This window comes from Pelobates fuscus, chromosome 7 (genome assembly GCF_036172605.1).
Source record: "Pelobates fuscus isolate aPelFus1 chromosome 7, aPelFus1.pri, whole genome shotgun sequence".
Lineage (NCBI taxonomy): Eukaryota > Metazoa > Chordata > Amphibia > Anura > Pelobatidae > Pelobates > Pelobates fuscus.
In genome coordinates, this window is record NC_086323.1 from 96,655,754 (window position 1) to 96,668,557 (window position 12,804).

At 38.7% G+C, this 12,804-nt stretch overlaps 1 protein-coding gene across 1 annotated transcript; it reads left to right on the forward strand.

Annotated features, from left to right (window-relative positions):
- Positions 1-1,059: 1,059 nt before the first annotated feature.
- On the forward strand, positions 1,060-12,006 carry HMCES (5-hydroxymethylcytosine binding, ES cell specific). The gene is made up of 7 exons (XM_063427378.1): positions 1,060-1,130; positions 1,656-1,863; positions 3,828-3,971; positions 4,782-4,901; positions 5,028-5,170; positions 7,200-7,392; positions 11,128-12,006. Exons 2-7 carry the CDS (start codon positions 1,675-1,677, stop codon positions 11,329-11,331), a joined length of 993 nt encoding a protein of 330 aa, XP_063283448.1. The 5' UTR covers positions 1,060-1,130; positions 1,656-1,674; the 3' UTR covers positions 11,332-12,006.
- Positions 12,007-12,804: the final 798 nt, after the last annotated feature.

Below are 12,804 nucleotides of genomic sequence, written 5' to 3' on the forward strand. Positions count from 1 at the left end.
GGAATAAGTGACAATATAGTATTATTATTATTTAAAAAGCGTCAACAAATTCTGTAGCGCTGTTTACAACGGTTGTTTAGCAGACCTAGAATATGGAGGGGGTACTCCAGATATATCGCCATTCACCAGATGCATAGGTAAAATGACAGCAAACAATTTTATTACGCTCATGTAATATCTGTGAATTATTATGAGGCTAAGCCACATCACATTTTATTTTACTTGAATGGATATAAGTACATTACCAGACTTGTTTGTTTATTCATCTTGCGAGACATGCGTGTCTCATCTTGTTCGTTACTTCACAGTATATAACTAAAATATTCTTTTTGAATAAAAATGAGATTTACAAAAAATAATATTCACCTCCTGTTTTTAATAAAATCTATATTTTTTTATGTGTGGCAAAGTCTTTTTTTTTTTTTTTTAAGAAACACTTCAGGCACCATAAATACCACAGCTCAGTAGGGGCAGCAATATCGGCAGAGCCCAGGTTAGATTGGGGATGCCAGGACACACCAGGAACCATAGCCGCTAAAATATTCTTTAGTGGTTATAGTGCTGAGAGCTCAACTTGCAATTCTAAAATAGCCAAATAGAAAAAGACTTCACTGGTGCATTTTTCTAATTCAGCTTTTTTTGGCCTAAATGTTTAAATTCACTTTACATTTCCAGCAATCATCACAATGAATAAATAAATAAAATATTACGTTTTAGATTCCTGCCTTAAACTATCACAGCCCTTTACACACTTATCAACAGCCTTTAACTAGAACCCCTACAACCCTCAGCCAGTTTAAAAAAAAAAGTGTCTATTACTAGAATTCCCACAGACCTTAGTCAGTCAAAAAATTGTCTATAACTGGAACTCCTATAGACCTCAGTCAGTCAAAAAAAAAGTGTCTAGAACTAAAAACTCCCATAGACCTTAGCAAGAAAGAAACGGTATAAAACTTTAATTCCCAGAGCCCTCAGCCAGTCATTGTTTACAGTGTATGGATTCTAACAGCATGTCAGTCACTCCCCGCCCCCACATTCGATCACGTGATCGGTGGCCATGTGACCTGGTTATGTAATCGAAGTCTACCTGTTCCTCCATTGAGTGAGTGTGACGGTTCCCGCCCGAGCTGGTAAGAGATTACCATAACCACTCACAGGACCCCCAGCCAGCCAGCCAGCTGCTACTCATACATGGTTTATGATAATTGTGTTATTTCATGGGAGACATAATCTAACTCAGCTCTCATTGACTGGGGCAGAGCTACTACTGGAGGAAGGACAGAATCTTCACGTTAATAGAACACATTAAAGGAAGTGTACCGAGCTGATAGAATGTCTGTGTAACTGGGCACTTTGTCAACCAACTGGCAGGATTGATAAGGTGTAATGGCAAAGAACATTTGGAGCAAAAGGGCATATTTTCAAAGCAACATGAACACTCTGGATTCTTACCTTAAAATAATTTCTAGCGTATTCATAGCTTTTTCTATATATTATTTATCTTCTACAGTATATAATAATACACACAGACACACACGTACACATCATTTCGTCAGGCAGGACAGAAATATTGTGATTGAATTCAGCTTCACTGTATATTGAAAAAATCATTGACCAAAGCAAGTGAAATTTTATAGCCTTTTTTTTCTCTCTAGCTTTAAAAGGCAAAGAAATATGTGTGGCCGCACTGCATGCACTCTTGCACCAGATGATGTGAGTAGAGCGTGTTCGTATAAGGACAAGCAAGGCAAACGAAAATGCCCTCAGTGGCGAGATGGCGACAATCAAAAATACCAGCCATCATATAACAAGACTCCCCAATCCACCAGCCCTGTCCTCTTGTCTTTAAAGCATTTTCAAAAGGTAAAAATGATATATATATATATTTATTTATCACTCACAACTTTGTATATGTAGGAATATTCTTGAATGTGATATTTCCGTTAGGTTACTTCATGTGGTTTAGTTTATTCGAATCTAGCAAAAAAAAAACCACTTAAAACTGAGTAGGAGATGTGTCCGCTCAATGAGAGCTTCCATCAAACAGTTTGACTAAATACATTAGGGCTTCATGGCTATGTGGTTATGGTTCTTAAAGTGTTACTTCAAGTCCCATTTTTCCCAAATTCAAAAAGTATTTGCATAAGTCTTTGACAGCAACCTAGAACTGATATCTCATCTAGTCCTCCTTTCCCACGAATTCTACTTTGTAACAAAAAATACTCAGACATCTACTCACAGAGGCAAACGCCTTGATCCTTCTACTTTGAATCCACTAGCTTATGAGTGACTAGACTGAGTGGGAAAAACATGGTCCACAAAACACATATCATCATCATCATCATCATTATGGTAGCTTAAATGTTGTTCCACTAGGATCAGTTGCTAGAATTTGACATTAACTTTTGACAGTTATACGCACCATTTTTACATGCTTTTTATGTTAGAAATGTCAACTAAGACCAATCATTATGGCAGTTTGCTGACTAGGACTGTTGTTTTGATGTGCTCCTACTCCACTTCATGCTTCCTTTTCTTTTTACCCTTTCTCCTCCCTTTTGTTTACATTTTTTGTGTGCAGATGCAAAACCTTTTGCATTTTGTTACAGTGTAAACATTGACTTAAAAGATCTTGTGAAAGTGCCATCTTCTTGCTCGTGTGTGAGAAGATTTGCAGATCATCTTACGGGATCTTCTATAGATCCCCATTTGGTACTTCTATGTGAGAGTACAAAGGTGGTGTGAATCATGGCAGCCTGATATTGAAGTGGATCTTTGCAAAAATTGTAGGAACCCAACCAATGACAAGCAAATTTAACAGTAACAGCTGTTTTTTTTTGTGTGCGTACAGTAGTTTAGTCATCTAAAAACTGATACTAACTCTATGTGGTAACTCACAAGGGCCATATGTGTTGATCATCTGGCTCAGTCAACTGTATCAAGAGTAGTTGACTTCATATTAGATAAGTTAAGTACGTTCAAACACCAAACCTGCAATCATACCTTTTGATATATAGAGCATTCTTCTCATGAATTTTATTTAGTTGTGGTGTTTTATTTTTTAATTTTTTATTTGCTTGATGTACAGATGTATAGGTTTTTTTCCTTTGCAAAAAAGGCTAACCTTGATGAACGCATGTCTCTTTTCACCTATATAACATAGTTACACATTTTCTCCTACTATGCTAAGACTCATAGCATGAAATATATATTTGATTTCATTTTAACCATGGTATTCACTTTCCCCTTAGAATCTAATAGTGTCCACTGACATGGATACCATGCATTCAGAAGCGACATCACATTGACTTGTAAAATGTTAATAAAGAAAGCAAGTGATTAGAGGCTCCAGCATAATTCCATTGTTTATACGAACATGTATGCAGGGACTTGGTGAGGAGAATGTGTGAAAATAAATACATTCTGTGTATATATTAAATGATGGGGGAAGGATTGGTCTGCACTGTTGTAATATCAAGATACAGTGACTATCGTTGTTCGATGTATGCCTACCACAGAGACCCCATAATATACTATTTATAACTGTTATGGCCACACCTCTTGGGTTTGTGATAATGGTGCTCTAGTGCTTTAGAATGTAAATCTGAACCACTGTCAGCCCAGTAAAAAGATTCCATTTATAATTTGATAAACCCATGCTTGTAACTACAGGAGTACAGCTGTGCCTTTGGTTACTCACTGATATCTCACATGGAAACAGAGGAGATGGGGGCAACAGCAAGGTTATAGCATACCATAGTACTACTAAAGAAAAGACTGCAAGCTCTTCTGGACAGACATATCAAAGTTTGTTTCTTTTCTATTAGGATGCAGACTCTTCAGAGCGAGTTATCGCTGCAATGCGATGGGGACTTATACCGTCCTGGTTCAATGAAGCAGAACCATCCAAAATGCAATACAGTACGAACAACTGCAGGAGCGACACAATGACGGAGAAAGTCTTGTACAAGGTAATTTTATTATAGGTATTTATTTTTGGTTCTTACATGCTAGTAAACCTATTTTTTTTTTTTTTTTTTAACCCCTTAAGGACCAAACTTCTGGAATAAAATGGAATAATGACGTGTCACACACGTCATGTGTCCTTAAGGGGTTAAAGGAACATTCCAGCCTCCTAAACATGTTAAGCGTTTATATGCATTGGCCTACACACGCACATCGTTACACTATTGTAACATATAATAACAACTTGTGCTTAAAATAACAAAAACCTTTTAAACCTATCTCACACAATTACTGGCTTATACTTAGTTTGGTAAAATGGCCTTTTCTGAAAGTATTGATTCGTGATTTAAACACCTGTTTTACAATGTACTCCTATTTATACACTGTCTATATTCACTGAATTTGGTGCATTCAACACTGGTAATGCTGCAGCTTTGCTTTCCTGGCTTGGCTTACTGATCGCTATGCATTATCTGTGCCTTATGGGAATAGTGCAGTGATACCAGGCATGGCCCTGCAACCTCCCTGCTTTTTGCGTTTATTTCCCTGATACTTGGCTGGACTACATAGATGGCTGGTTAGTCTGCTTCCACGTTGAATGAATGGACAAAACTGGAGAATTTTCATGTAACCTCTAGTAATAAGAGCATTTCTTTCCACCATGAAGGAAATTGTGAAAGGGAGTTCACCCCTGTTTTATAGCTTTCATTGGATTACGTTTCCTAGAGCATTATGGTAATTTTATAGTTAAAATCTAACAGGAGAGACCGCATTGGGCATCCCTGTAATAACTGGTGCCATCTTGCTTCCCTTAGGCTCCTCTATTTAAAGGAAAACGTTGTGTGGTACTCGCAGATGGATTCTATGAGTGGCAGAGACAGAATGGGGAAAAGCAGCCTTATTACATATACTTTCCTCAGATCAAAGCAGAGAAGGTACCAATTAAATTTTCCTGTTTGAAGGGGAGCTTGGCTAATGGCATAAGAAACATTTAGAAACTACATTATTTTCATAATTTTGTCGTAATTCTGTTCATGATTTTATGGTCTCCTGACACACAGGATGGGTTGTGCTGGGACGGCTGGAGACTGCTGACTATGGCTGGACTCTTTGATTGTTGGGAAGCACCCAATGGAGAATTGTTGTATTCCTACACCATAATCACAGTGGATTCTTCCAAAAGCATGAACTGGATACATGATCGGCAAGTAACTATTTAGGAATAGGGGATGAAGATTTATTAGTGACATCTAATCAAAATAGTTATATATTGTATGTCATTTTCTTACATTTTAAGAATAAAAATAACCCATCCAAGTAAATAATTTTCTTGGTAGGAGTATAAATCACTTTTGGTTTGGCTAGGTCATATTTAAAACTGCTCCAGTGTTATTCAATAAAGTGAGAATTCATGGTGAATTTCTAATTTACGGTCAAACAAGCCGTACTGGAAAAACTATCTAGTCAAGCTTTCAGTTTGACTACTCTGGCCTTAAATTTTAAATAAATTTAGAATTCTCACTTTTGTAAAGGATCCTGCTGATTTCTATTATGTTTGTACAACTATAATAGAAGTTAGAACTGCCGTGTTTTCTATTTTTGAGTTGTGATCATCTGGAAACTTTCACCTTCACAGAAGTTTTGAAGTCATGCTTCCTTAGCAAATAGTCTACTCTATACCCGCTAACACTTCTATTAGTGAAAGTGAATGATGACCCCAAGTAATTTCTATAGTCTTTTCTCTGTTCCGCTGGTAAGGTTTAAAGGTTAAATCAGAGTAGGCAAGAGTTTTTCTGTTTGATTCAGTGTTTGTTCAAGCAGAACCTGTTAGTTCCTCCACAAACCAAGCAGTCTTCAATGCTTGAACTGCCAGGAGGTTTCACTTCCTTCCTATGTGCTATTATTTTATTTCATTGTCGTTCAGATTTAAATATGGGAACAGCTGTTATGTGGTTTGGTGTATGGTGTATATTTGGCCTTAGAAACCGACTGTTTGAATCAAACACATGCAGATGAAAAGCACGATTGGCTTAAAATCTCAATTTAATAATTTTTTCCTCTTCGTTTTTGTATAAGAAAATCTGCTAATTCTCATAGCCCCTCTTTCTGACAACGCAGGAAGACTTATTCATCATGCTAATTTGCCTTCAGTGGCACCCTCCTTTTTCATATAACTAATTATATGTAAAAGTGGTAATATTTCACCCAGACCACTTTATCTCAATTAAATAGTCTGGGTGCAGTGGTCCTGTCCTTTTAGCCCTGCAATGTAAAATATATTTTTGTAAAAGCTGCAATGTTTACTTTGCAGGGTTAAGTCCACATCTAGTTGCTGCCATACTCACAGCCATAAGAGGCGCTTAATAATTTTACGTGTGGTGGAGGCGCCCCCACTTGCATGTGCATAAGGTCCCCATTACTCCTCTAGGAGAAGCAAATAATCGGACCATCGCGGAAGGAAGCGTTGTCTCCTTTGTGGTGTCGCTGGAGATGAAGAGGTAAACAGCGCAGAGGGAACCTGAGTAGATATAGGGTCAGGGCAACTAAAGCATTAGGCGTACAGGTTTGTATTCCTTATGCTATAGCTTTTAACTTTATGCATAAATCAATATTTTACGTATGCTAGGTCTATGAAGAGATGCGTTGATTATTACTTCTTTATACATATAAAATTCACGTTACTTAAGAGAAGTTAAACTGATATTCTTGTGAACTTTAACTCATGGGCTGCGGAGCAGGAGGTCGGTCATTAGAAATTGTCAAACCATTCTGAAACGATTTCACTACTTACACTGCGAACGCACCAGGACTTTTCTTGCACCATAACCTCTACAGGGGCTGTAATGGTTATGGTGCTTGGAAAGGTTGTATTTTATATGCAGTGTGTGGAAAAACTAGAGCTTATTCATCATAGAACAGACTTACCGGTATTACATTTTATTCAAATATAGCTGACTTAGAATAATACTCCAACTCTATAATCACAGCGTGGCTATTGTAGCCTAAATTTAGTAATTTGTTTTTTGTTTCACTACAATCTAGAGAATCTACACTGTATATTGAGACACTTCTTGAAGGCTTATTAAACTCTAAAGATATGGATTCTATTCTCTACAGCAGGCGTCTTAAATCTAAAGAAAAATGATTTGTGCTTGTGTGATGCTGCTTTTATAAAAAATTCTAGTAATGAATAAATGTATATTTATCAAGCATATTTTTATCCCTGCTCTCAGAATGCCTGCTATTTTGGATACTGATGAGGCTATTCAGAAGTGGCTGGATTTTGCTGAAGTACCGACCCAAGAAGCCCTGAAACTTATTTATCCAATTGAAAATGTCACCTGCCACCCAGTGTCGCCTATCGTGAACAATTCCCGTAACAATGTCCCAGAGTGCATTTCACCTATTATTTTAAACCAAAAAAAGGTAGTGATTTTTTTAAAAAAAACCAAACATTTTTTGTGCATATCATTAAAGCAGTAACAGTTGTTGCACGTAAAAAAAAGCCTGTGTATATTTCTCACACTTCAAGAAGCAGTTACCTCCTAACTTTCAACTTAATGCCCAGCTGCCTTAGCTGCAAAAAAAAAACCTTCATATTTTTTTTTTTTTTTTGTAAATCTTTCTTTTATTAAGGCATATATGGGGGATACAGAATGAAAAGAAGGAAATGCAAAAGTAATACATATCTTTGGTGGTAAAACATTGAAAACATAGTTACATACATTTCCAGAGTGGTAATGCCTTATTTTTTTATTTTATGAGTCGCTAAGTAGAGACGAGTTTTAAACAAGCTAGAATAAGATGCAGTACAGCGAGTAAAAGCTCTGCATTAGAGAGTATTAACATGTGGGGCGTCTTTAAGTGAAGCGATTTAAGTGAAGGCTTTCAACAGTGTAGTTTGTCGCTTATGCACCCACAAATCCTCATTGAAATAATACTGAGGCAATGCTTGTGATAGTACAATAAATGTTATGTCGAGAGGCTAATTTGTTAAGCAAGCTAGCGCTGTGAGACATGTCCACTTGCCATTAGGGCAAAGCAGCAGACATCCAAGGGTGCTCTAAACATGTTGATTACGCTTATTATAGTCATTAGCCAATATTAAGTACGCGTTTGTTGAAGCGTAGGTAGGCTTAGTATCATATAAGGTTATTTACATGCATGCTATGGCTGTCAGCCGGGCGATATACAGGAATGCCGCCTAATTTTAACAATGCAGACATGGGGAACTTAATGTCAGTTAGAGTAATGTGAATTTAAAGAATGAAACCAATATAGCCATTATCCATGCAGGGTGGACATTGTAAAGCTTAAGATATACATAAAGTCCACATTATAGGCAGAAAAATGAAAAAGAAAAACAACAAAAAAAAAACCTGTAAGTATACTACATTAAGTTCTCTGCGTTATGGCAAGTAGGTGCCCCAGTATTGTACGGCTAGAATATGAATGAGTCCAGCTATTTGCCATACTGGGACCTGGGAAAAATCGCTGGGTTGGGGAAACTTGGCAGAGACGGTGTCGTGGGCCTCGTGGATCAGTCCTAATGGGGTACACAGCTCCTGGTTTGGTCGCTGGTCCCGGCCCGCTTCCTCAGCCGATCCCTTCGCGTAGTGTGACGGTGTGTGGAGCTGGCCGGATCCGCAGGGTGCCAGTGTGTCGCACAGATGTGAGGACCTCCGCCTGATCCCAGGCCTCATGTGGGGTCTGCATCCCGGTGCCACAAACTCGGGTGTACTTGTAGGCCGAGTTTTTCCCTGTTGGGGCGCTACGGAGATCCCTGGTGGTTCTGCGCCGCCAGCGGCGATTGGACCTCCGGCGGTGTGGACGATATCTCCCTTTGACCCTCAGGCTGGGTGATAGGCCGGTGGTCTTTGCTGAGACAGGAGGGTGAGCGTAGCCCTGAGTAGGCCCACTGTTCCTCTGCTTCACTGGTTCTCCAGTCGGGTTCCCAGACATTAGGAAGGGTCTCATGAGGAGCTGCTCCCATTTATCCCAGAACCGCTGAAATGCCAGGTCTAAGCTTGTGGGCGCTGGCCTCTTGAGTAAGGTTGCATCCGCCATGTTGCCGGGTCTGGAGTGTTCAGAACCCAGGCTTAAGTGGGCAGCTGCAGGTCGTTGGATCGAGAGTGTCGCCTTAGTAAGGACCGGGATAACCCCCGCCGGTCCGTAGGGGGGGGGGAACGGGAGTTCAGGCTTAGTTTTGCTGTGTCCGTGGATGGCGGGAGAGCGGCCGTCTCCCCCGCTGCCGCCATGTTTGTAGGCCGCAACATCAGGGGACTCTGGCCCGCTGCCGAAATCCACGTTCGTGGTGTCTAACTGCAGGTCTCGGGCTCCCCAGTCGAGTGGGTACCAGCTTGAGGTCAGTCGCGGCCTCCGCTTGTCGAGAATCGACTTTAAATCGGATCAGCTACGGGAGCAGCAGCGACATGCGTCTGCTCCCTTCTGCGGTCAGGCCCCGCCCCACTCAAAACCTTCATATTTTATATTAAATTATTAACAATTTTACTTTTAAATGTTTACGTTTTGTGCTTGACCAACCACTGTCAAAAATGCTTTATTTAATTCTTTGGTGTTTTTCACTTTGAATTTCACAAGATGTTTGTGTCCCACAACTGTGGAAAACCTGTTATTAGTATTTATGTTTTACTTCATCTAAGTACAACAATACAACACATGTATAGCTAACAGACATGCCCATTTTCTTACTTCCATGAGATGCTATGTGGGGAAGTGACTCTGTGTCACCATAGTTTACAGCATCAAATGTTGGCTGCATTTCTAACCTTAACTCCACCCTCTAAGCACCAAAACAACTTTTGCTTAATTAAGCAGTATTGGTGTATAGACTACCCCTGCAGTTTCCCTGCTCAGTTCTCTGCTATTAAGGAGTAAAATAACTTTTTAAAGCGTTCTGTAAAGAGTTCTAATTCTTACATTTTATTTATTTCTTCTTCTCTGCTAATAGCCTGTAGGATCCTCTTGTGTGTCATTAAAGATCAATTAACAGAGTAGATACAAAGTGCTGTAAGATCTGGCTGAAAGTTAAGCCATTTTTTTTTCAAGTAGACTGTGAGCGTCACGGGAGGTGTGGCTAGGGCAATATAAACAGAAACAAAAGTGATATAACTCCTAAATAGCAGAGTAGTGAGCAGTCAGATTACAGGAGCATTATCTGTACACCTAAGCGGCTTTATTAAGATAAAGTTGTTTTGGTGTTCTGACCATCCCTGTAACCCTAAATCTAATGCAGAGGGATATAATTGCTGACATCGGCGGATGGATTTTCTCTGCTTACGCAGAACAGTAGGTCCTGTACTGTGTGATTGCAGCATGAGAGGGAGATCTTTCTCTCATGCTGAAGATTAATGCTGTCCCTATCAATCGCCCAGTGACTAGGGCTGGACAGGATAAACAGCCCAGCTATGATCATTGTTGGCAGAGAAACATGAATATAGACCCAGTCGGGCTCTTTTCAGAGCCCATGTGTCAACCTCTCTCTGTGAGGTCTCTGGATTCTGAAGGAATTATCTTAGCTTAATGAGGTCGTTGGCCACAGCGATTTTAAAGGGCTGTGTGTCCTTGCTCTCTTTGAGAACTATACACAGCTCATCAGGTAGTGTTGGGACCCCAGGTGACAAAGGATACCTGGGTCTTCCAATGTGTCAACTGGGATCTTATCCTACTGGCACTTTAAAGGAACATTCAAAATACCTAAAGCATTTTAGCTTGCTGATGTTTCAATTTCAATTGAAATTGGCATTTTTATGAATTAACTTTGTCCCAACCCCCTGGCTGTCAATAAGACAACAGGTCCTGTTACTTCCTGGTTCTTTAGCTTGGTTAAGCTAAACTCTAGAGGCATGCAATTACTCAGAGCACGTGCCTTGCTACATTGTAAAGTGTGTCATTAGACAGCAAAGCAGGCTGGGAAAGAAGGGGAGGGCATGCAAAGGCTGCAAACAAGAGAGTCTGCAGCTTTTGCAAGTTGTTTTTTGATATATACCTAAAATGTACAAAATTCACAATTGAGGGCATATATACTAAATATTGATATTTATTTAACATGATGATAATAAAGTTATTGTTATCCATGACTACTGTATGAATGTGTTGGTCGCTTTTCAATATTGTTTGTGCTTTCTTCTCCATCTCCAGGAACCTACATTAAGTGCCAGTGGTAAGAAAATGTTGGAATGGCTGCAAAATAAATCTCCAAAGAAGGAAGAATCCGGCATTTTTAAATCCTCTCCCAAGCTCTCTAAATTTGCCACATCGCCCAAAAAAACTAGTGCAAGTTTAATGCACCAGTGGTTAAAAAAAGATGATGATGCTCCATCTCCAAAAAGACCAAAGAAATGAGCACAATCCTCCAGTGCTGCTAATTACAGATACACATTAGAAGCTTTTGTTGAGTTCCATTCCTTTTCATGAGGCATGCGTGTTGAAGATGCAAACGGAGCTGCAATGTTTAATGGTTAATCTTTATTTTACACGGAGTAATTTATTAGTTCACCCTAAACATTATTCAAGCTCTAATAATGAATGTTTTAAGGTTGTATCCTCTATTTATGTGCTATCCCATCTTATTTAGCTTTTGTTGCTGTTTAAGCCATATTAGCTAATTCACTTCATTATTGTATCTATTGTTGAGTGAGTGAGGTACACTCTTGGTCAGAGCACACTTTCCTCTTTGGATTAACGCTGTAGTACACATCTTTATATTATTCAAGCTCTGACAGACTGTGCAATTAAAGAGAGGAACACACCATTTTCTCTTATGTGCAAATAATTTAAAAACTGTTCCCAGATTGCTTGCCCTATGACCGCTGCTAAAAGCAGAAGTGGTCATGGATGTTGGAGTAACTATTTTAAATTGCCTTTATCACGGTTACATATATCCTGGTTTTGAATGGTCAACTTGCACATTTTGGCAATGTAACAATGTATACTTAGTGGTTCATATATTTTTACTCGATTTTAAAATGAAAGTTTATATACATTAATGGAAAATTAAAATATCTATTTCAAAAAGAACTGCTGTGTGTTTTTTTTTTTTTTTAAATATTGGCAGGTAAACATTAAGGACCATATGTTAATATTTCTTAATTTTTAAAAAACAGAAGGGGATAGAGTTGGTGACAAAAATAATCATTTGGTGTAATGTATAGTGACAAAAAAAAAAACACCACACCAAATATTCACAAGATTGGGGCTTGGAATTGTGGAATTTCTGCATTAGCAGTTGGCTTTTTGCACTGCTCTGTAAGTTCCCCATGGCATATTTAACTTTCCTAGTATGTGACATCCTGACAGGAGATTTAGAACGCCACAAGCTGTGTATAACATGCCCTGGCTGGAATACAGATATTGGGAAGGCCTAACATCAAAATTTGTTTACATAGCTTTATCACAGCAGAACGTGTGAATGCTTTACTTAGTACTGAATGTATTAACGGAGAGAGAGGCCAGTAGGGCACGGAATGCTGCATAATCTGTCTGTTTAGTTAGTACATGCGTTGTCTATATAACGTTTTATTTATTCAATATAATATAAATATATATATATATAATATAAAAAGAGGGCTGCGCAAGCACACAGAAGTGCTACTGTGTGCAACAGAAGTGCTACTAAAATTTATTGAAGGACATACAATAATTAGGCAAACGTTTCGGGTTATCCACATTGTCAATGCAATATAAATAATTTCTGAATGAAAAGCAAAATTCTGTAGTGTTTACATTTCTTTAGTTACACAAATTAGAGTAACAGGAGTGGTTTGTTAGGGTGCTAGTGAAAAAAAATATTTTAGATTGCTCAAATAGCTTTCCTAG

Bases quoted from the DNA above. Each gene is read 5' to 3' on its own strand.
- HMCES (XM_063427378.1), top strand. From the start codon at position 1,675: ATGTGTGGCCGCACTGCATGCACTCTTGCACCAGATGATGTGAGTAGA. The intron at 5,171-7,199 runs GCAAGTAACTAT...CCCTGCTCTCAG, and splicing joins ATGAACTGGATACATGATCG to AATGCCTGCTATTTTGGATA. The intron at 7,393-11,127 runs GTAGTGATTTTT...CTCCATCTCCAG, and splicing joins TTATTTTAAACCAAAAAAAG to GAACCTACATTAAGTGCCAG.